The 23,517-nt window shown below is 44.6% G+C and overlaps 1 protein-coding gene across 1 annotated transcript in view; it reads right to left on the minus strand.

Moving 5' to 3' along the window:
• Positions 1 to 23,517, minus strand: part of LOC311040388 (NACHT, LRR and PYD domains-containing protein 3-like) — a 75,070-nt gene that overhangs the window by 24,240 nt on the left and 27,313 nt on the right. The window contains exons 4-6 of the mRNA XM_084050642.1: positions 18,336 to 18,392; positions 15,537 to 15,668; positions 1,212 to 1,288 (exon numbers count right to left, since the gene is read on the minus strand). Coding sequence (XP_083906768.1) covers positions 1,212 to 1,259 — 48 coding nt within the window. The 5' untranslated portion in view covers positions 1,260 to 1,288; positions 15,537 to 15,668; positions 18,336 to 18,392. The remainder of the gene's footprint in view (positions 1 to 1,211; positions 1,289 to 15,536; positions 15,669 to 18,335; positions 18,393 to 23,517) is intronic.

Raw genomic sequence — 23,517 nt, forward strand, 5'->3', positions numbered from 1 at the left:
CACCCACCTGTCCTAGTCCCTCCTCCTCCTCATGCCCACACCTGTTGTGTTATGATGATGAGGGGGGGGGGGGGGGGGGTACAATTTTACTATGTCACTAAAGGGCTGTTTTTCTATTGGCACGTTTGACCCTCAAGGTTTCAGCCTCCAGGTAGAAACTCAAAATAGTCAGAGAAGACATAAAACACCATAGAAACACCACCAGGGGGCTTAATGAAGTTCTATCAACCTCATAGACACATGAAAAACAGAAAAAGTGCAAAACCATGGCACCACCTCTTTAAGCTTAATTTATACTTCAGGGTAAACAATAAATTGTAAACACAGCAATCAACCAGTTTCAGGCGTCAAAATGGTAATACATATGCCAAACTATTGTCAAATATTCCGTAGAATTGAATGACAACTTGTGGAGACTGGAGACATATACGTTAATTAATATTGCATATTTTGAAATTGACATAGGCTGACTATAGGTTGACCATTGACCATAGGTTGCAGTGAGGCAAATTTTGTCATGTTAGGCTACTATTGACGAAAAGTTATGAAAGGTCATGCTAAGAAACCACACGCCTTTTTTCCAATGATGTCCACACTTTATTTAATGAATTGAACATGATTGTATAGCATGTGGAAACATTTGCACTCAAATGCAGCTAATTCTGAGATTATGTTACAGCTGTGTGATGTGATGTATATTTTTATCCCACATTGATTATTGTTTAACAAACTGGTATTTTACAGGTGTGACGATTCATGTGTATCTCTGTTCTGGTTTCCTTTTGAAATGTAATGTACTCTTGTGTTGCTTGTTTTGATGTGGTTTTGTGGGGATTGCGGATGAAAATGAGCTATACTGCCCTGCCAAGGCAGAGTGCAGTAACTACGAAAACAAAAATCACTGAAAAATGGGTTTAAAAGTGATTCAACTGGTCAGCCAAATGAGATATCGGCATATAAGTGATATTACACTAATTGTGCATCTGTTCTTGAGGTAATTGTTTATCCCCCAACATCACAAAGGCTAATTTGACCTTTGGGTTACCCAAATAAGTCGGTGTGTCCAAAAACGTAGTTACTGCTCTTTGGCTTGGCAGGGCAGTATAAGTCTGGTGTATTTACATTACATTACTGTTCATACAGCGTCCGTCTAAACAAACAAATAAAGTAAAGCTGTGAATAAAGAAGACAACAGTACATATGTACTGTACCTGGGTCTGTGGAGCTGCCACTGATGCTGAAGGTGATTGGTCCTCCATTCTGGGCTTTACAAATGACAGCACAGAACCTGCACAATAACACCATGTCACAGTTAAGTTAACTCTTAGTGAAGAAAAGCTAAACCAAAAAACAACATTCAACATGAAAAACTCTCCGAAAGTGAAAAGACAAAATCCTAATTAGTTTCACAAGAATAATATATCAGACCGCCAAATGCGTCAGCGCCGTGTCCCTTGTTGGGGTGGGGAGCATGATCTCCATTGTAAGACAATTAGACCTAGATTAGCTCATTTAATTCAAACTCTATCCATGCAATAATTTAAAAGAAATAATAATTATAATTACTTCTGCATTTTGCACATCTAGTTGAAATGTATCTTCCATCAGAATGTGGAGCGTTATTAATGACTGATTCATGATATCTATCTATCTATCTATCTATCTATCTATCTATCTATCTATCTATCTATCTATCTATCACAGTGTGCATGTCTATCAACAAATACATTTGATGTGCTGAATGTGGAAGTAATCTCATGTGACGGCAGCAGGTCGGAGCCGATACAGTAGTTACCCATAAGCTTAAACAAATTATTGAAACAAATAGTGTGGAAATGCAACTTGTCGGAAATATAATCAAAAGGATATTGGACAGTGTTTTTAAACTATAAAAGCTAATGTTTGTCTACAATGGAGATCATTCCCTGAGAAGGGGCACGGCTTTGGTGGTGACGTGTGGCTGGTCTGATCTATTAAAAGTTATACTTTAAAGTAAACAGGCTGTAAAGCTACGTATTGGTGCAGAATTATTATACCTTACAGACTTTGAACACATCCATAATACATCACAATCATTTCATTACAGATGTGGCTCAATGCCACTGGGAATGGACATTCAGAATGTGAGCTGCTTTTAAACATAATATTCTGTCTAATTGATATTTTTCCCCTTATTTTTTCTCTTTTCGAGTTTGTCACATTCACATCCTGTCCAGTTACAAAGACCACCAAGAACGGAAGTTTACATCCGATGTAACCCAGGTTCTCTGAGTGGAGAGACTAGCTCTCCACTACATATTATTCAATATGTACGGGAACTGACCCCCAGGGCAGTGCTCGTGGATACTCTTTAAGACACATCACCTATGGTGGCCCTGCGCTGATCTGCAATCAGTGGGGTATTTAAGTCCCACCCAAGCAGGGCCACTTTGATTAACTTTGATTGACACGAATTTCGGAGCGGCTCATTCGTGGAGAGCCAGTCTCTCCACTCAGAGAACCTGGGTTACATCGGATGTAACCTTCCGTTCTCTATCGTGGTCGAGACTGGCTCTCCACTACATATTATTCAATATGTACGGGAACACTCTAAGACACACCGCGAGGAAATAAGCGGACCCAGCCGCCCCCGCGGCAGCCCGAAGCAGTTTAAGCCCGAAGTATCAGAAGGCGTGCTCCAAAATCCTACCATCCAACAAAGTATGTAATACTCGTGGCCTAGACGCAAGACGCTATTTAGGCCCAGCCGGCCCCGCCAGACGCTAAGGCCGGTCAAAAAAAAAATGGCTCGTGGCCTAGGCGCAAGACGCTACCTAGGCCCAGCTGGCGTCAGGCCAGTCAACTGATTAGCCACCTAGCCCGCAAGACGCAGGGCTAGCTTACCAGGCACGACATCACTCCGAGCCCCGGCCCGTCCTACAGGAGTCGGGGTCCCGGAGGCACGGTGAGTATGACCTGCTGTACTGCCTGGAGCTCAGCACTCGCTCTGTGAATGGGGTGCTGGCTGCCACGTTCATGCAGTAGAACCTGGTGAATGTGGAGGGCGCCGACCAAGAGGCCGCCGTACAAATCTCGGGGGCACCTCGCCACAGAGCCCATGAGGTAGCAAGGCCCCGTGTCGAGTGTGCCCGTACTCCTGTCGGGACTGGCTTGCCTGCCTGTCTGTACGCCTCCTGGATTGTTTCCACCACCCAATGAGAGAGCCTAGCCTTAGAGAGTGGTTCCCCAAGGCGGCTATGCCTATAACAGACAAAGAGCTGGTCTGTTGTCCTGTGGGCCTGTGTCCGCCGACAGTAAGTCCTCAGGGCCCTGACAGGGCACAATAAAGACTGCCCGTCCGGCCCTGCTTCACCGCCTCCCTGCGGAGGGTTGAAGGGGTGCAGCTCAAAGGATTGACCGGCTCGGGACTCTGACCAGACCTTAGGGTGGAATGCAGGGTTGGGCCACAGTACCACCCCAGCATCGTCCGGCAAGAAGCGGCAGCACTCCTCATGCACCGACAGGGCATGCAGCTCTCCTATTCTTTTCGCGGTCACCATTGCCAGCAAGAAGGCTGTCTTGAGGGAGAGCCACTGCAGTTCTACTGTTTCCAGTGGCTCGAATGGCCCGTGCCGCAAGGCCGACAGTACCACTTCCAGATCCCAATGGGGGGCTGCCGGCCTACCCTGCAAGGGATGGTCCCTACGAGCCCCCTTAACACATCGCGTGCCAGTCGCGTAGATCTACGCGAACCGATTTAAAGCCGCAGTGTGCCAGTCGCGTAGATCTACGCGACTCGCATTTCCCATGTTAAATCGAAAAAGTGCACATTCCGGAATTTTTTTCGACCCATTTCCGGTTCCGGGGCCGACCGGAAACGGAATAAAACTGGTTCCGTTTTTTTCGCTCGCATCCGTTTCCTGTCTAGGCATCAGCTCAGAATCGATTTATCTCCCTTGTGGTTTTCCTCACCGCATCGTCCTGTCTAACGTTCTCGCCTGTAACTTCAAAATGGCGGCACGGATCGGCTCGGAGTTTTTTGTTTTTGTTTTTCACGGATCCCGTGTTTGTGTCGAACCAAATGAACGCGGATTTTAAACGGATTTAGCGGGGGCTATGACGACATGAAAAAAACAAAAAAACAACAAAAAGAGCTTGGCACTGGTAGGTACATTATGAGATTAACCTCTGGCGTTCAATGTGTTAAGAAACTGATCAATAAGGTTGCAACAATCCACTGTCAGTTTCCGTGGACCAACGCGGCTTGCCTTTATGGCTGCCACCATTCCCCTCACAGTCGTAGGAGACCTACCTGCCTCCAACATTCCCTGGAGAAACTGGAGGATGTCCTGCGCCCCACAAGAGAGGGGATCCAACTCTCTCGCATCACAACATGAACGTTGCCCATCGATAGGCATACGCTGTCCTCGTCGATGGAGCCTGGGCTGCCAGCAAGGTAGCAACTACTGACAGGGGCAACCCCATGGCTAGAAACTCGGCCCTCTCAGGGGCCAAGCCCAGAGCCTGAGTCCCTGGGGAAAGGGATGAAAGAGAGTCCCGTGGGCTTGAGACAGGAGGTCCCTGCGCACCGGGAGATCCCAGGGCTGACCTCGGTGAAGGGGTGCAATCGCCGAGAACCAGAACATCTGGGGCCAGTTAGGGGCCACCAGGATGAGGCTCACCTCCTCGGCCTGAAATCTCTGAAGGAGTGGGTGTAGGAGGTCAAAGGGAGGGAAGGCGTAAAGGAGACCCTGCGGCCACTGGTGTGCCATCGCATCTGTGCCCAGGGGAGGATCGTCCCTCCCCATAGAAAAGAAGCGAGGGCAATGCGTCGTCTCTCTGGAGGTGAAGAGATCGGCCATGGCGGTGCCGTACCGGTTCCAGATCTCGTGCACCACCTGAGGGTGCAGCCTCCACTCCGCGGTGAGGGGTCCCCCTCGGGAGAGACGATCCGCGGCGACGTTCTCCAGACCCGGCACATACATCGCCCTCAGGGACTTGAACCGGGGGTGCGCCCACTCCCATATTGCCCGTGCCAGTCTGCAAAGGCGAGGGGAGCCCAGGCCCCCCTGCCTGTTGACATATGCCGCTGCCACAGTGCTGTCTGTCCTCACCAGGACATGGCGGTCTCTCAGTACCCGCTGGAAGCGTAGAAGCGCCAGATATATCGCCCGCAGTTCCAGGAGGTTGATGTGCTGCGTCAACCACGGTGCCTGCCAAAGGCCACTCACACCTTCGCCCTCGTGGACGGCTCCCCAGCCTACCAGGGATGCGTCGGAGGACACGACCTGGCGGCGTAGCACCGGCCCCAGCGTGTTGCCACTTGCCAGAGTTGTCGGCTGCTTCCACCAATGGAGGGCCAATCGCAGCCTGCGTGTCACCAACACCATGACCCACCGGTTCCTCTGCGGGCAAAGGCCCAGACCCAGGAGGCAACGCTGCACTGGCCGCATGTCCAGGGGCACGACGTGCACTGTGGCTTCCAGCACAGCTTCCAGGTCACCCTGCCCCCCAGCCGAAACTGAGACAAGCAAGCCCTGAGGGCGGCCTGTCTCCCCGGCGTAAGGGACAGGGTCCCTGCCCTGGCATCCAAGCACATGCCCAGGAACTCCGTGGATTGTGACGGCTGGAGCCTGCTCTTCTTCCTGTTGAGGCGCAGGCCCAGGTGCCCTAGATGTTGCAGGAGCCGAGCCATGTCGTTGCGGCACTGCACCTCCGAGCTGGCACACACCAGCCAGTCGTCCAGATAATTCAGCATGCTAAGGCCCTCTCCCCAGAGAGGTCCCAAGACTGCGTCCATGCACCTCGTAAACGTGCCAACGATATGCCGAATGGGAGGACACAGAACTCAAAGGTTCTGCCATTGAAGGCGAACCTGAGGTATCGTCTGTGCCCCTCCCATATTGGGATCTGGAAATAAGCATCCTCCAGGTCGATTGTGGCGAACCAATCGCCTGGGAGGATGGCCTGTCGGACCCTCGGCACCGTCAGCATCCTGCAGCGCAGGGGTCTCAAGAATCTGTTGAGTCTCCGCAGATCCAACACTGGTCTCAACCTCCCATCCTTCTTGGGGATGAGTTAGTAGTGGGAAGAGAACCCAGCTTGCTGAGTGGTTCGCGGCACTTCTCTGATGGCCCTCTTCACCAGGAGAGTGTTGATCTCCGCAGCCAGAAGCTCTCTGTGCTGTGCATCTGGCACCACTGTGGAGGTGACAGACCGTGTCCGTGGGGGCGGACACAGGAACTGCAGCCGATACCCCTGGGTCATGGTGGAGACCACCCAGGGGTCCGCCCCAATCGTCCCCCTCTGTTCCAGGGAACGGCAAGAGGGGGCTGGGCCCCCCCCACTGTCAGGACCGAGACGGAGGCTTGCGGGGCCTATGGCCCCGGCCCCGTCCCGAACGCTGGCCGCGCCCAGCCCCACCCCGCCAAGAGTCGTCCCGCTGGACCCTTAGGTCATCTGGAGCCGTATAAGCCAGCTGGGGTGGTGTAGACCGAGGAGCCGCGGAGCCGCGGCGCCCTTAGCGGAGGACCCTTGACACCTCCTGGGCACACCGGCGGGCCTCCTGGGCATGCTGGAGCATTGTAGTCGCAGTTGGCCCGAACATGGCCGATGGCACCACTGGCAACCTAAGCAGACAGTTCCGATCTTCTGTCTGTAGCTGCGACTGGGACAGCCAGAGGTGGCGCCTCTTCGCCCAAAGCGAGGCCAGGGCCTTGCCCGACGCCACCGCCTGCTCCTTCGACAGCTTCACCAAGAGTGAGGACACCTGCTTTAACTCGGCGGCCAGGCCGGGGGTTCCACAGTCCAGCTGGCCGACCAGACGGCGCTGGTACAGGGCCAGGATAGCCCCTGTGTTAACCAGCTGGCCCTGGACTGCCAAAGCTCTGTGTATCCTGGTAAGCATGGAATCCATAGCCCTTGTGTTCTTGTTTGGGCAGCTGAGCTTCCCCAGAACTGATGTGGTGGGGGTGACCAATGCCCCTAAGGCCTGATCCATGGGAGGAGGCGGGCCACAGCACATCCTCTCCCGACCCTCCACACACGCCAGCCGTCTAGCCAGACCCGACCAACGCGGAATGCTAGTCGGATTCTCAAACTGCTGGAGTACCAGGTCCTCCACATCAGAGAGTAACGGTGTGGTGGGGTGACGCGGCTGGTCCACCGATTCGTCGTCGAACCGGGAGGTCCTCCGTGTTTGCTCTGCCGGCAGCTCTATGTCCAACGCCCGAGCAGCCCGAGCGATGAGCTCGTGAACCGAGGCGGGGAGCTGCTCTAGCTCCTCCTCCGCCTGTGCTCCATCACCACCCTCCTGATCGGGGGGAGGTCTTCCTCCTCAGAGTCGAACCCCAGGACGTCGACGTCCTCATCCTCTGACGCCCCCTCTGGATACGCCTCCTCCTGTCTTACCGCCAAGGTGGCAGCAGGGCGCTGTGGAGGGGGCGGGGCTGTTATTGTGGCCACAGGAGGTGGCATAGGCAACTGGTCGCCCCCAACTGCACTCTTACGCCGTTTGGCCGGATGCAGCTGCCCTAAGGCAGTGTTCATGGGTTGGAGAGAAAACGACCGAGCCCTGTCCTCCCTCACTCTAGCCGGCAGGATAAAGCAATTCATGCACGCAGAGGGGTCCATACTGCCCGTGCGCACGTGGTCCATCCCCAAGCAAAGCATACATCTATCGTGGCGGTCCTCCAAGAGCATCTTTATCCCACAGCCCAGACAGACGTGGGGTGCTGGGCTGGCCATGTTTGCTATATTAAGCTATGTATGCGAATCTATATACCTAAATATATATATATATATATATATATATATATATAGGTATATATTTGTAAACGTATGTATTTGTATATCTATATACTCATATACTTAATATTCGTCCATTTATATATTTGTATATTAATAATACGCTTACTCTATAAGTATATGAGCAGAGCCAAGTGTCTCTTTATCTTTATTTCACTTATTTATTTATTTTCCCAGGCCCCTCCCCCTACGCTGACGCCTCGCGTCGACGCGGAAGTAGGGACACGCTGCAAACTTTTCTCTGTTTGTTTGTTTGATTACTTGGCTCCGCCGAGGGCTTCCTCGGACCGCGGCGGCGATGATTACCGGTAGTAGATGGCCCGGAGGTCCGCCGACTGGGTCAGCTTCGCTCGGGTTCTACCCCGGTACTGCGCTGCGGCGGCGACAAACCAGCAGCCGCCCTGGTCCGCCCTCTGACTAGGTCAGACTCGGAACCAGGCTGCAGCCGCGGCGATGGCGATGCCGGCGATCCAAGCGTTCGGCCGACAGACGGCTTCCCACTTGGTCACTCGAGCAGAACAGCGGCCGCCCTGATCCGCCCTCTGATTGGGTCAGACTCGGAACCAGGGTGCACGCCGCACGCCAGGAATAAACTTGTGTTGGTGTGAATATGGCAGCGAAGCGTCCCGAGAGGAGCCTCGCAAGACCTGCTCTCTACCTAACGTAAGTGGACCACGCCGCCAAACACCCGTTCTGTATACTGTATGTCTTAAGCTGAGCCCACTAAGCGTCTGCACTCGTGGAAATCAAAGAGTCAAAGTGGCCCTGCTTGGGTGGGACTTAAATACCCCACTGATTGCAGATCAGCGCAGGGCCACCATAGGTGATGTGTCTTATAGAGTATCCACGAGCACTGCCCCTGGGGGTCAGTTCCCGTTCATATTGAATAATATGTAGTGGAGAGCCAGTCTTGACCACGATAGAGAACATTGTATCTCTTCCTCCAGATGACTCCAACCAGTCTGTAATATAAGTATTTTACACATGCTGCGATTTGAAGAAACATCAGCAGATTTTTCCATGGATATACACTGAACAAATTAAATGTATGTAGCACTAATAGAAAAGCCCCATGGTTTCAGTTCTGTTTCTGACTGGACCAGCATTAATATCATTTTGCAACATGCTCCGCCTCCTAAATAATAGGAGCAAATTATTGAAAAAATAAAATGAACCATTTTGTACACTCTGAGTTACACACCCGTAAGGGGCCATTTGGAACCCCCTAAATGAACCATGAGGGTCCCTGGACCACACTTTGAGACCCACTGGTGTAGCAGAGTGTTTCCAGTTAGCCAACATGCACAATATCAGCACCCTGACTCTGTTTGACCAGAATGGAACAGAGCCTTCATTAGATCAATGTATTTCCAATATGGCTGCTGCGCATAGAGCCTATTGGTAAGCAGATGTATTATAGTTTTAATAGTTTATCATTAGAAACCTGTTTTGTGGAGAGTTCTGACCAATGCATCATAATAACCATGACATCAACAAGCTGTTGACTGAATCTGAGTGAGTTTATAACTGTTGTAAATTAGAGTGAAAAGTGCAGAACACAGCAAGGACCACCCCAAAAGATGTGCGGCGTGTGCAGGGAGGGACCACCCAAAAAATAACAATGGAGTCAAACCTAGCTAAGTAGAGTTTGTAGAGATGTAGAATTTTAAACCGACTCATAATCTCAGAACTGGACTGACCAGTTCTGTTAGATTAACAGAACTGGTCGTAATTTAATATTCATAAAACCCACAGACAGACTTTATTTTAAAACATAGCAGATCTACAAGCTCGCAAAGTATCATGGTGCAACACTTTGTGAGCTTGTAGATCGGCTATTTTCACTACTTTTATGGGACACTGCTGTCCAACTTCTTTCCTTCTGATATTTTGTAATGAAATTCCATGCAGAATGTCCCGTTTTTCACAACTTAGCTGATGTAGGCTAAAGTAGGTTAAAGTGGTTAAGCTGCTGTGGTTAAGATGCACAAAACAAACACAAGGATACGAGAGACAAATAAAGTTCCAGCAGTAAAGTGAAAGAGAGAACGGCAGACCGTGAGATTTTCAAGCCGAAGCTGCGCCTCTCTCACACACACACACACACACACACACACACACACACACACACACACACACACACACACACACACACACAAACACACACACACAAACACACACACACAGCACCGCGTCAGAGCAGATCTACAAGCTCACAACGCGTCTCATTCGCGGTAGGCTACTTGTGGTCTTGTATGTCGCATAATGTTAACCACTCGAAACCATTGTGAGACTTCCCTTGCAACATTTTGCTAAATTCATTTCAAATGGAAAAAAAACGCTCTAAACACACTTAACACATTGATTGCCAAAAACGAGTCAACTCGTTTTTAGAATCCATCACTAACTCATTTTTTTTTTTTTTTTTTTTTTTTTTTTTTAAAGATTTAGACTCCCATCCACTTCCTTGTTAACTTAAAACTTAAAAATTCTGTATCTCGGCTCCTGAGTAGGGAAGGGCGGGGACAGACGGCGCACCCTTTTCTATTTCCCTCCCTGCACAGAGATTGATTAATTTCATGTAACCATACTTTTTTGTGAACAAGAGACACTTGTCCTCTCCCATTACCCGCAGTCCGTTTTAATTTTAGTGAAACGAGTCCAACGCAATCGGTAAGTAAAGTGACGTTGCGCTACTCTCCGCACACGGCCACCAGTCGGGGCGAACGGTGCATACATGGGGGGCGGACGGCGCGGTCGGATGAAATGGTGACATCACGTCTTTACGTACGCCGAGCGTCGACCTTGAAGAGGAGAATTCTCATCCCAATCCCGACTGACTTTGATCATGTCTATATTTTGAACATGTCATAAGCTTAAATTAATTTTCTACCTATAGGCCTACCGCAGAGCTCCGACGGTACATGGGAAAATTAAAACGTGTGGGTTTACCGTTGTTGTATTAACTTGCCTGAATGTAAGTTGGGGAAATAACCCAACTAAATGGAGGAGTGACATATCCCGACATTTTCAACTACTTAGTGAATTCTCCAGGTTAGTATTAATATACAAATAGTCTTGCAAGATGCTGTTTGGATAATTGTCCAAAATAAATAGCCTATAAAAATTATACATGAGATCTGGGTATTGAAAACCTCAAGGGATGCGTCCATGATGTATATTTTAGATTTCAGATGGTAGAACTTTTGACACACTGATGGAGTATATTATAGTATAAATGCTACAGCCTCAGTAGTCAACCAGTGAAATTACGGTATTTTACAATGCCTCTCATAGAGATCGTATTGACAGCAGTACATGGTTCTAACGGACCGAGGTCCGTGTGTGCACGCGAGGTCCGTGTGTCTCAATAGTGGGCGTGAAATTTGTAGTCCCTGTGTGTCTCTACATAACTGTGGGATTGCACTAGCACCTCTCTACCACCTGCTTGTGCTTTCTCACACACACACACACACACACACACACACACACACACACACACACACACACACACACACACACACACACACACACACAAACACACACCATGAGAGTGAGGAATCTCTTAAACACATTCAAACCGGGAATGCATTTTTTTTTACATATTTTTTTGTACTTAAATCTTTGCTTCTGGGGGTCCCTGGAACAACATATTTTGAGATGGGGTCGGGGCCAAATACATAAAATGTTGCACTAGCACCTCTCTACCACCTGCTTGTGCTTGCACACACACACACACACACACACACACACACACACACACACACACACACCACACACCACACACCACACACACACACACACACACACACACACACACACACACACACACAAACAAAATTGTTGATGCAGGAACTCAAATCCTCTCAGAATGCAGATGGATGGAGATGATATGATGAGATGAGAGGAGGGTGTCAAACTCATTTTGGGGTAGGGGCCGAATTGGTGAAATGGTGACTTGATGTGGGCCGAGACCAGTTGCGGAATTATTCACATTAAAAACAAACAATGCAATTTGTAAGGAGCCCCAATAAACCATTTTAAGTAGAATAATTCAATTTGAAATTAAACAATACCTGGTAATGTGTGTGGGTGGTTAGGTAATGATTACCATGTTTTAAGCCACGTTATCACTACAGTGCCAGAATTCTTCCAGCAAAATAATTAGATTTATAGAACAACAGTGGTGTAAAGTAACTAATTATATTTACTCAAGTACTGTACTTCAGTAAAGATTTGAGGTATTATTACTTTATTTACTAGATTATTTTCAATTTCCAGTACTTTTACTTCTACTCCACCACATCTCAGTCACTGCTATAACTACAGTATATCAAATTCTTGGCCGAAACCGAATACCAAATATAGGAAACACTTGGCCGAATGGCTGAAAATAATTATTTAAACAATATATATATATACATTTTTTTAAATATTATTTGGTACCATTGCTGTCATGGCTATGCCTCTGGTGTAGAGCTACATGATTATGGCAAAACTATAATCAATATTTAGATCAGTTCAGTTATTTAAAACATATTTATTTATTGTGTAGAATGTATTTACTATTGTGTAGTAATACAAGATGTCTCAAAACATTAGCATGCCATACAGTTGAATTATTGCAAATTAATATGATTTCAAGAAAAAAACTAATATTGAATAGCCTAACAAAAGGCAATATAATGTCTGCAGTTGCATTATTGCACACAGCCAAAATGCATCAGTAATATTAGGCCTGAAATAAACCATTAATCAGTGAATTACTTAAACTTTAAGTAATTCACTGATTAATGGTTTATTTCAGTTAATACTTTACTAGAACTCTGTAATTCCCTAAACAAACCGTTAAAGTAGAATAAGAAGCAATAGAATTAAGCAATATTACACAAGAGGGTGTGCTTTACCGTCATTATTGGCACGCCAGTGATGCGGTCAGGAACGAGGCGCATCCGAGTTCCGCCAGCATCACTGAAGTGCAAATAATGTAAGGTAAAGCACACCCTCGAGTGTAAAATTGCGATTATACAACAGTTATCAACAAAACACATCCAAATGTATTCATATTGTGGGGCAATTCATAATAAAAATGTTTCGCTATTATGTTTCCCTGTAAAGAGAAGAGTTTATTTGACTGAGACAAAATAGTCCCTGTAGCAGCGCTCTGAGGCACTCAGAGCGCACAACACAGCTGAGGCACAACACAACTGATTCCAGTAGGCTATATGCTCCGTCGTACGAAGGTATCGCACGGCGAAAATAGCCGATCTACAATCTCACAACGCGTCGCGTTGTGAACTTGTAGATCGGCTATTTTCGCCGTGTGATACCTTCGTACGATAAAGTATAACATACATTGGACTGTTAACGAAATGGGAGTAATTTTACTTTAACACAGGAGGATATTTATACAGTATGGATGTTACCATTGAAATAAAGCACACTTTTTCCCAGTTATTCCTTTTATTATAGGATTTTAGGTGATTTAGGCTACAACATTTTTTTTTTTACATACATATGTGACAAATAGGTGATGCCATTTACAAGGCGTAGCCTACACACCAACTATAATCAGATCACTTATAGACATTGACCTGCACACTGCCATTGAAAGCACAGTTGGTGAAGGTGCTGTCCATTATGTCCAAGCTGGATCTTTGTCGTTTAGCAGGTGAAGTAGAGCTGTTTGATGGGCTGGTCTCCAACGGCCTGACGTTTCCACCACTGCTGTTACCAAGCATATTGCTCCACCGTTTTCTATTACCTAGAGAAGGTGCCCAGTAGCTGTGTAAAGAACTCTCCGACTTGTGTCCGCTAATGGACATAATTTCTCTGGCTTCCAGCCCACAATCAGACAGTTTCTGAATAGTAGTGCTTCTGATGCTGTGATTTGTGTAAATCATGGATGTGCCTGCTTGTTTACAGATACGTGTTAGCATGGAAGCCAGGTAATTTACACCCATTGGCTCCAATGAGTACCACACATCACCCAACTGTTCTCCTCTCAATGGATGGAGATAAAAGGCCTTAGGCTCTTTGGAAATTTTAGACATGTACTTTTCAAATGATGAAACTGGACACAATGCACTCCCAGGGTCTTCAAACATACAGCCTCTTCTGCTTTGGCGATCCCTCTCAAAATGCTTCTTGTGGTTCTTTGTTTCCTCATTGAAGGTGAGTGTCACATATTTAGTGCCTTAAAAAATAAAACGGGAATAATTAGGGACGTTTGATCATGTTTTCGTCACCATAAGCCCATTATCATCATTTAATCTGGTTATGCAACAATAGCTATTTGATTTTTCTGAAACCTACCTGTTGTATCTCGTTTGACAATGAAAGAATGTGGTCTAAGACTTCTCAGACCCTCCTTTCCTCTCCGCCTGAAATGAAGTTGGATGTCGAACCACACTTTGTTTACCAAGCCCCGTGGTGTGTTTGAGTTCATAGCCTCCGAGCTCCGCATTATTTTCAGGTCCTCTTCAGTGATTGCGGGATAATGTTCAGTCGTGTCATGGCCTGCTCTCCTCAGAGACTTTATGAGTCCATTGAAGACATTGTTGGACGTTGTGAACTCATTGTCCTGCATAATACACCATGCCCGGCTAAGAGGAGGGTCGTTGATGAAACGGTTAATGCCGGCTCTCAATCCAACGTAACTACTCATGGAGTAGTGCTTACCCTGGCAATTTCTAACCGAGCCATAAAACTCCCGGAGTATGCTGTTGAGGTGCTCCTTTTTAACAGTAGCAAAATCCACGTCTTGCTTTGTTTTTTGCACATAGTCCCGGAAACATTTCACAGCCCAAGCTGTTGACCTGGCTGTAGTGACTTCATTCCTAGACTTCTCTAATTTATTGAGTTCTTCATTTGTCATCGGAACATGTCTCTCATTTGGTTTCGCGTTCTCCTTCTCATCCTCTTCTAACCATTGATCAACTGTAAGTCCACCAAATAAATCAAAATGAATAACATAGTCCATTTTGCGTAGCTGTTTGTTCTCCGGTGGCGGCGGTGGGTCAGGATACTCTCTGTTTGTTTTGGTACCGTGGGACAGCGTGACGTCACAGCACAGCTGTGCCATATATGGTCTAAGCAGGCGCGGACTGCAGTGCGGAGTGATTTATTAATGTGATTCGGCCCGTGCTATGATGCTGGTTTGAAGCACGGCTAGAAAGCTATTTCAACCAATCACATTGCTTGGTCGGAACTACCTGTTGTATAATAAGGGGTCATCACCATGCCGGTTTGTGATGCAACATTTTTGTTTTGCAATATTTCTGCATTAATTAAATCTGTGGCCTCTATCTATTCTGAAGAAAACATGAGACTAATTGGCTCTTATCAGTACAGTCAGTGCTTTCATCACACATTACCTGAACACAATAAGAAAATTATAATGAATAAAAGTAAATGTTTCATTATTTTTATGTTTAAAACAAAGACATGGACAAGTCTTGCCACGGACACATTGATGACCCCTGTCTGCTTCAGACAAATACAAAGGTGTGAATGTTGATGAGTTCAAAGCCATCAGGAATCAATGTATTCATGAACACAATGAAGTGATGTCATCCAAGGAGATTGAGTCTCTCCCTCTCCATTCGCTCCATAATGGAGCGAATGTATGATTATATGATGTATGAATAAGTGTATGATTTAATGTAGCCTACATTAAAACACTCTTAGAACTCTTTAAGCCAGTGTGACATTAACACAGTGTAGGTGTGAGACATCACATACCTGTTTACATATTCATGAGCACAAAGCACATGACACACGTGATAGGTGGAGACATCACTGTGGGCGGGTCTGGAGGTGACTATAGACGAAACATCCAACCAATCAGGACGTCAGGACCTGTCGATAACCTCTGTATTAGTCTGTGTTTGGGAGGAAGAGCGTGCACGCACACACACACACACACACACACACACACACACACACACACACACACACACACACACACACACACACACACACACACACACACACACAAAATAACAAACAAAATAAGTGGCTGTTTAATGTGTCTTAAAGGAGTAGTTCACCCAAAAAATACTTTGACTTATTTTCTATCAATTGCACACCCCACGAAGCCTTGAATCCATGGATTTATTTTTGTTTTTGTAGCATTCCTAAGCCAATAATTTGATTCCCGTCTCCTACCGGCTAATGTATCCGGTAGGTCAGGAGACACAAAGTAGATTATTTGTGTCTCCTACCGGATACACACCCGGTCATCAAATTATTGGCTTAGGATGCCACAAAAATTAAAATAAATCCATGAATTCAAGGCTTCATGGGGTGTGCAATTGATAGAAAATAAGTCATTTTTTGGGTGAACTCCTCCTTTGAACCTAATTTATACTTTGTCAATCATCATATTATGACGATGTCACAATGAATAGAAAATAACTGATCTACAAGCTCACAACGCATCGTATGCACAACACTGCCAGGATATGAGTGTGAAGTAGGACCCAAATGCAGTGAATTATTTTTTACAACGTAAAAGCGACTGAACTGCTGGTATTTAATGACGTGGGTATAGCCACTGGCCAGGTTTCTGGGAATATTTTCCTCCCGTAAACACGTTCCCAGTTATAGCCTATATTAGATTAAAATGTTCTGCCTGTAGGCCTAAGCTAAATGAAGCATAGCCTACTTGTGAGGTCTGAGTGGGATTGAAATGCTAATTGATATCTAAAATAAAATGGTGTCCCGCTGCGCGGGGAGGTGGTGTTATAGCGTGTGGAGTCCCCGAGGGGAGACAGTGGCCAATGAAATAGCAGGAAAAAAGGTTAATATGGACTCAAGTCCGCCTGTCTGGTAGGTCGGCTTAATGCCGTCATGTGAGTGTTAAACCCTGGCCTGGACAACGCTCCACACGTCCTAGACTCTTCTCCATCCTGGCTCCCAAACTTTGTTATAAACTCCCCGTTGCAGTCAGAACTGCTGACTCACTCCCAATCTTCTGCCGTAATCTGAAGACTCACCTCTTCAGACTCAGATCCTAGCACTTCACTCTCCCTATACTCCTTCTTGACACCTTTTCTTTCGATGGATGCTAGCGAATGACCAAGATATGGTTACTTTGCAGACATATCTTGGTCACTTGTTCTATTGTTTTGTTTAGATTAGATGTTTTTTTACAACAAATGTACAAAATGTGATTTGGATAGTATGTTATTTAGACAGATGCTAGGTTCATTGTTGACCTGGTATCCTAGTCTCTTTGATGCCATGCATGGTTATCTCTGCACTCTATTATTGTAATTATTTACCTGTGTATTATTCACTATAGAGTTCAATAAACACGTGTCACTATGTTAAATGCTTCAATTGTAAATAGTAGGCCTACAGTATAATTGTTGTCACATGCACATCCTATATATCAGTTATATCACAACAAAAGAAAACAATATCAATACATCTCCATCAAAGACCTCTAAGAAAATTGCTTAATATCTTCCTCCATATGACTCCAACCAGTCTTTGTTATTATATTTTCCACAGCAATATGCAGACATGTAAAGGAAATGGATACATATCTGGATAATGTGTCATAATCTTCTCTACAGGTCACATAGTGTATTACAAGTGTTACACTATCACACATATACAGTGACTGTAGGTGAATGAACTATAATAAAACACTACTACACATATACAGTGACTGTAGATGAATGAACTATAATAAAACACTATCACACATATACAGTGACTGTAGGTGAATGAACTATAATAAAACACTATCACACATATACAGTGACTGTAGGTGAATGAACTATAATAAAACACTATCACACATATACAGTGACTGTAGATGAATGAACTATAATAAAACACTATCACACATATACAGTGACTGTAGATGAATGAACTATAATAAAACACTATCACACATATACAGTGACTGTAGATGAATGAACTATAATAAAACACTATCACACATATACAGTGACTGTAGGTGAATGAACTATAATAAAACACTATCACACATATACAGTGACTGTAGGTGAATGAACTATAATAAAACACTATCACACACAGTGACTGTAGGTGAATGCAGATGCTCTTCATTGACTGAAGTTATTATATCCACTGCTCTCATGAAGGACAGAACGGTTTAACAAATAACCTTAACTTGGAATAATTTAAACTCTATATCCTACTGGGAATAAGTGCTTTATTTACTACATCCAGTCTGTATTAACATGTTCCTCGCCTAGTGGTCAGTCCACTTCTGAGATGATGAATCAGTTTAAAACTACAGCAGAGAAATCACACATCAGGTGGTGTAGTTTTACAATGAGTCCACTAGATGGTGCACATTAACCACATCAACTAACAAAGACTCAATTAGAAAAAGATAAAACTGTGTTCGACATTTATTTGTAGGTACAGTTCAAACATGGATTGTTGTTAATATAAAGAAGTTGTGTGAAATGGCGTGTTTCAGTCCTGGGGAGGAGATGCTGTTTTGTTCACTTAATAGAGTAAATGTGTATCTGTCAAACAGCTCTGAGACGTCATGCATGACTCACCAATGGAATGACCTTCAGTAACATCTGTTGTTACCTGGTGTTTCTATCTGTCCATCACTGAAAACAAAGACAATACATTGTATAGATTTTGAGCCATAAGTTCAGACACAGTTGTTAGAAGTGATCTAGTGATGAGTGTGCACATATCCAATCTATTTAATTCACTGAATCACTGTCCTTACTATAATGACAATTATACAGTCCAAGTATAAGAGTAGGTGACTACGATCCGTATTGATTTAAGTAATTATATCCACTGCTGTCATGAATGGCAAAGAACAGTTTAATAGAGGATTTTAACAATAGAAACTCTATACTGGCATCTATACTGTATTTCCTACATCCAGTGTGTTGTGGATAAAACATAGTGGAGCCAAACACAGTCAAGACATTCATGTTTTAATGCTTGTTATGAACATGGGATGTATGTTGCAACAGTCATGGATGTTCTACAGTGTGTCATAGTGTGATTCTGTTGTTGCTATTGTATTGTTTTACATGACTGAGTGGTTTATGATTTATTACAGAACATACAGTACTGTAACACACTCTACTGGGTTCATCACCATGCCGGCTTGTGATGGACATTTTTGTCAAATGTTATATTTGCCACAGACAATAATAATGAGCGGTCAATAACCAGATACACAGACCTAGGGCTACCAGTGGACTCCTGATGTGCCATAGTGTCTGTGCCAATGTGATACACATTTTAAATGATAGTATTGCTGCATTCATTAAATCAGTGTGCTACATATTGTGAAGAAAACCTGGCTGTATACAGGCATCAATGCAGCATGGTTTCAGAGGTCACATGGGGGAAGGGGGGGGTTTCCATTAAATTAATGAATCTGTAGAAAGTTAACTCCAACTAAAAAGTATAATATTTGCCTACTAGATGTAGTGGAGTAGAAGTATGAAGTACTGAAACTGTTCCTGTTGCTGATACTGACGGGTGGTGACAGTAATTGTTGGTCTAGTCATTTTATTGGAATAAAGAATATCTAATCATGTTGTATGTAGACCATCAAGACAATTTAGGATGTCTTGTTGACACCGGCCTCATCAGTTTGTACTGCATAAGCATCTCACCACTGTACTGTGTACTGAATCAAAACAAGACCAGGCAAGACAAGTAACATGCACTTAAAGGACAAGTCCGGACTGAATAACATATAGGCTCATTTTCCTACTTATATTGATCCTAAATAACTGGCCATGGGGTCTATTTGCAGAATTGCCCCTGTCGTCCAGTTTCCCCATCAGTCCCCAGCAGCCCTCATAGCATAGAGCAGAGACCATAAGCTACTTACTCCATTTGAGATTTATTTTTTCACGAATCTTTTATTAGTTGTCATTACACAAACATCCATGCCTTGGTTGTCCCACACGAGCAGCTACAGTTTTGTAAATCATGTTTTGGGGTGGGTGTTCGGCACAACTGCCAATCAAAGTGACTGTACTGGCCAATCACAGACTCACAGTGTGTCTTTTCCGAGACTTGGCAATAAACATAACAGCCTAACATCTGTTTAGCAGACTACCGTGGCTTGTGTGGGACAACCAAGGCATGATGTGTGTGTAACGACAACTAATAACACATTCATTACAAAACTAATCACTTTTGACCACAACAAATAGAGTAAGTAGCTTATGGGCTCTGCTCTACGCTATGAGGGCTGCTGGGGACTGATGGGGAAACTGGACGACAGGGCAATTCTGCAAATAGACCCCATGGCCAGTTATCTGGGATCAATATAAGTAGGAAAATGAGCCTATATGTTATTTAGTTCAAACTATGCAGTTTAGTCCGAAATAGACCTGAACGGGTCTAATTGAGTACATGTCTGAGTACATGTACTTAGTTACTTGCCACATGTTGTAGCTATTCTTTTGTGTCCATCAAAATTAGACTTGAGTGCCTTTGGTACCTGCATTCCTACATAACCACCAATGTCTTTGCGTAAACACTTCATTTTAAAATATAAGTCTTCTTCAATCTTCAAGCTTTTATAGGCCAGTGTCTATAGATGTTATAGCACTGCACCATCCACCCAGCCCCAAGGCTGGAACAGTTAAGTTGACATTGGCCGCGTTTCCCAAACGAATTTGAGCTCCTGCGTAGCCTAGAAGCTGCGTAGGTGCCTCCACGCATCTGCGCAGTAGCAACCCCGCTGCGCACTATCTTCGTTAGTAGCAGCTGTGTGTGCCCAACGTCTCATCTAAATTGGCTTCAGTAGACACCATCTTCGTAGGTTCCGTTTCGTCTGTGCTAAAACTACATTCGTGAGACAGCATGCACGTGAAGAGATCCTGGACGTAGCCTACGTAAAGCCTACGTCAACTACGTAGTGCTATCCTACTATAGTTTAAACACCCTTTGCATACATATATCTATATATACAGGATTTTGCAAAAATACTAAGATAAAGTCGCACCTTTATCTAACTTACCTTTATATGAATTGGACACTTACATTTTTATAGGTACATTCTGTAATGTATTAAAATGCATTTTTTAAGGTGACATTTCAATGATCTTAAATAAACACTGCGGCCATTGTTCGCCGTTCAAAAAAATTCAGAGGATAGAGGGGGCGTCCCCCTGCATGATTGACAGCTTAACGCGTAACGGGCGACGCCTCCCCAAAAAAACAGACATATATACAACAAACACACTGCGACATGCCGTGTTGATAGCTTGCAGATCTGTTATTTTGGGTAGGGCGAGCGGCTGCAGTGCTTCGTCCTCTATGCATGAACCCGAAGTTTACAAATCGTACTCTCACGGATAATCCGATCATCTAATAAAAATATTAAGCACATGCCAAGTTAACTAAAGGTATATAAATGATGCTGAGCTAAATATGTTTCCTTAATTTCGAAGTTTTATAGTTAAACGTTATGATGAAAGTGCAGTTCCTCTCACAAAGTGACAGCTGGCGAGCGCAACAGCTCGCCATGTTTATGAATGGTTAAAACATCTTTTGAAAATAGCAGATCTACAAGCTCACAACGTGTCACAAGCTTGTAGATCTGCTATTTTCAAAAGATGTTTTAACCATTCATAAACATGGCGAGCTGTTGCGCTCGCCGAGCGCAACAGCTGTCACTTTGTGAGAGGAACTGCACTTTCATCATAACGTTTAACTATAAAACTTCGAAATTAAGGAAACATATTTAGCTCAGCATCATTTATATACCTTTAGTTAACTTGGCATGTGCTTAATATTTTTATTAGATGATCGGATCATCCGTGAGAGTACGATTTGTAAACTTCGGGTTCATGCATAGAGGACGAAGCACTGCAGCCGCTCGCCCTTTTACGCACCGGCCCGGCCCGGCCGGTCTTTTCATAGATTTCATAGAACGATGGGTGTTACAGGCGGCCCAGGGCGCTCGTTACAAGATGCTTCGTAGGACAGTACTCCCCTCCTACTGTGGGCGGGGAGTATGCTGCGCGCATTCTGTCTCACGAATGTACTTTTACCACACACGCAGCCAGTTTAGATGGCACGCAGGGGCACAACCACCTGCTACTAATGAGGGTAGAGCGTAGGTTTGGCCGAGTCCCAGCTGTGTAGGAGACGCTTGCGCAAGCTGCGTACGGCCACGCATGACCTGAAATCTACGTGCCTGCTATGGTACTGCGAAGCATGTGACGTCACACGTTAGACCCGTCGTCGGACCTGCGACGATGCTCTACGCACGAGCTCTTTGGGAAACCCGGCCATTAAAGTTATTATTCATATTAAAAAAGGAGACATGATCAGGACTAGGTATCATTACTATGAAAATGGAGACAAGACAGGTAAACTACTCAGCTGGCAAATAAAGAAAGAGGAAGATGCTAAAACAGTTCATTCAATAAAAAATAAAGAAGGAGAAATGGTATTTGAGCCGAAAGAAATTAACAGAAGTTTTGAGTCATTTTATCAGGAATTGTATAAATCAAGGGGGAAATTAAATGTATCAAAATCTGAAGAGTTCCTAAATAAAATATCTCTACCTAGGCTATCGGACAATTTAAAAGAAAAGCTGGATGAAATGATCACAGCAGATTTACAATAGTTCTTAAAAAAAGGCAGGTTACTCACACCATACTTAAACATGCTTAATGACTCCTTTCAAACAGGGAGACTCCCGCCTACACTCGAACTGGCAACAATCAATGTATTTCATAAACCATCGAAGGATGAAACCCTATGTGGGTCATACAGACCGCTATCACTACTCAATGTTGATTTTAAAATAATTTCTAAAATGTTGTCTCTAAGACTGGACTACCGAAGTAATGCCATTAAATAGTCACACCCACCTTAACAATTATCAACTGTTATCATCATTCAAATGGCAACCAAAGGGATTAAAATATTTAGGAATATCTGTCACAAATGATTTGAACAAAGCCTACCAAGCTAATTACATACCGCTTTTGGAGAAGACTAAAAGTGATCTACACAGGTGGAAAAACGTACCCATATCACTAATCGAAAGAGTTAATATAATCAAAATGAATGTCTTGCCAAAATTCATGTATTTTTTTCAATCAATCCCGTTAAAATGTCCCTCCAAAATGTTTATAGAAATAAATAGAACCATCTCACGGTTCTTGGGCTGAGAAAGAAATCAGAGTAAAGATATCAACACTGCAAGCCCCAATCTCAAAAGCAGGGCTAAATTTACCTAATTTCAAATTATATTATTTAGCATCACAACTACGAACCGTCTGGTCCCCAGCTTGGATAACTATAGAACAACAACTGGTGAAACCAATTTCATTGAGGACAATCCCATTTTTAGGCTCATTAAAAAAAATTGCATAGGATTACAAAAAGCCAAATTATTAGCCACACATTCGAGTGTTGGCAGGAAAGCCATAAAATGTTAGGACGTCGCCCTGTTCTATTTAAACACACACCCCTATGGAACAACCCCTTAGTCCCAGCTAACATAAGATATGGCATTATTGCAAGCTGGAAAGACAAAGGAGTCACAGTACTAGGGGATCTCTGTGTCAAGGAGATATTTGCCCTTTTCACTTTCATAAAAAACCTGTATCAGATAGCTGGAACACACTTTTTATTTTTTTTGCAAATAAGGGGGTGAAAACCAATATAAATAAGAATTTACCTAGTATTAAAGAAACCCCAATTGAAAAAACTATATGGAATGCAAAATCA

The sequence above is a fragment of the Gymnoscopelus microlampas genome (assembly GCF_963454915.1).
Source record: "Gymnoscopelus microlampas genome assembly, chromosome: 3".
Taxonomy (NCBI): domain Eukaryota; kingdom Metazoa; phylum Chordata; class Actinopteri; order Myctophiformes; family Myctophidae; genus Gymnoscopelus; species Gymnoscopelus microlampas.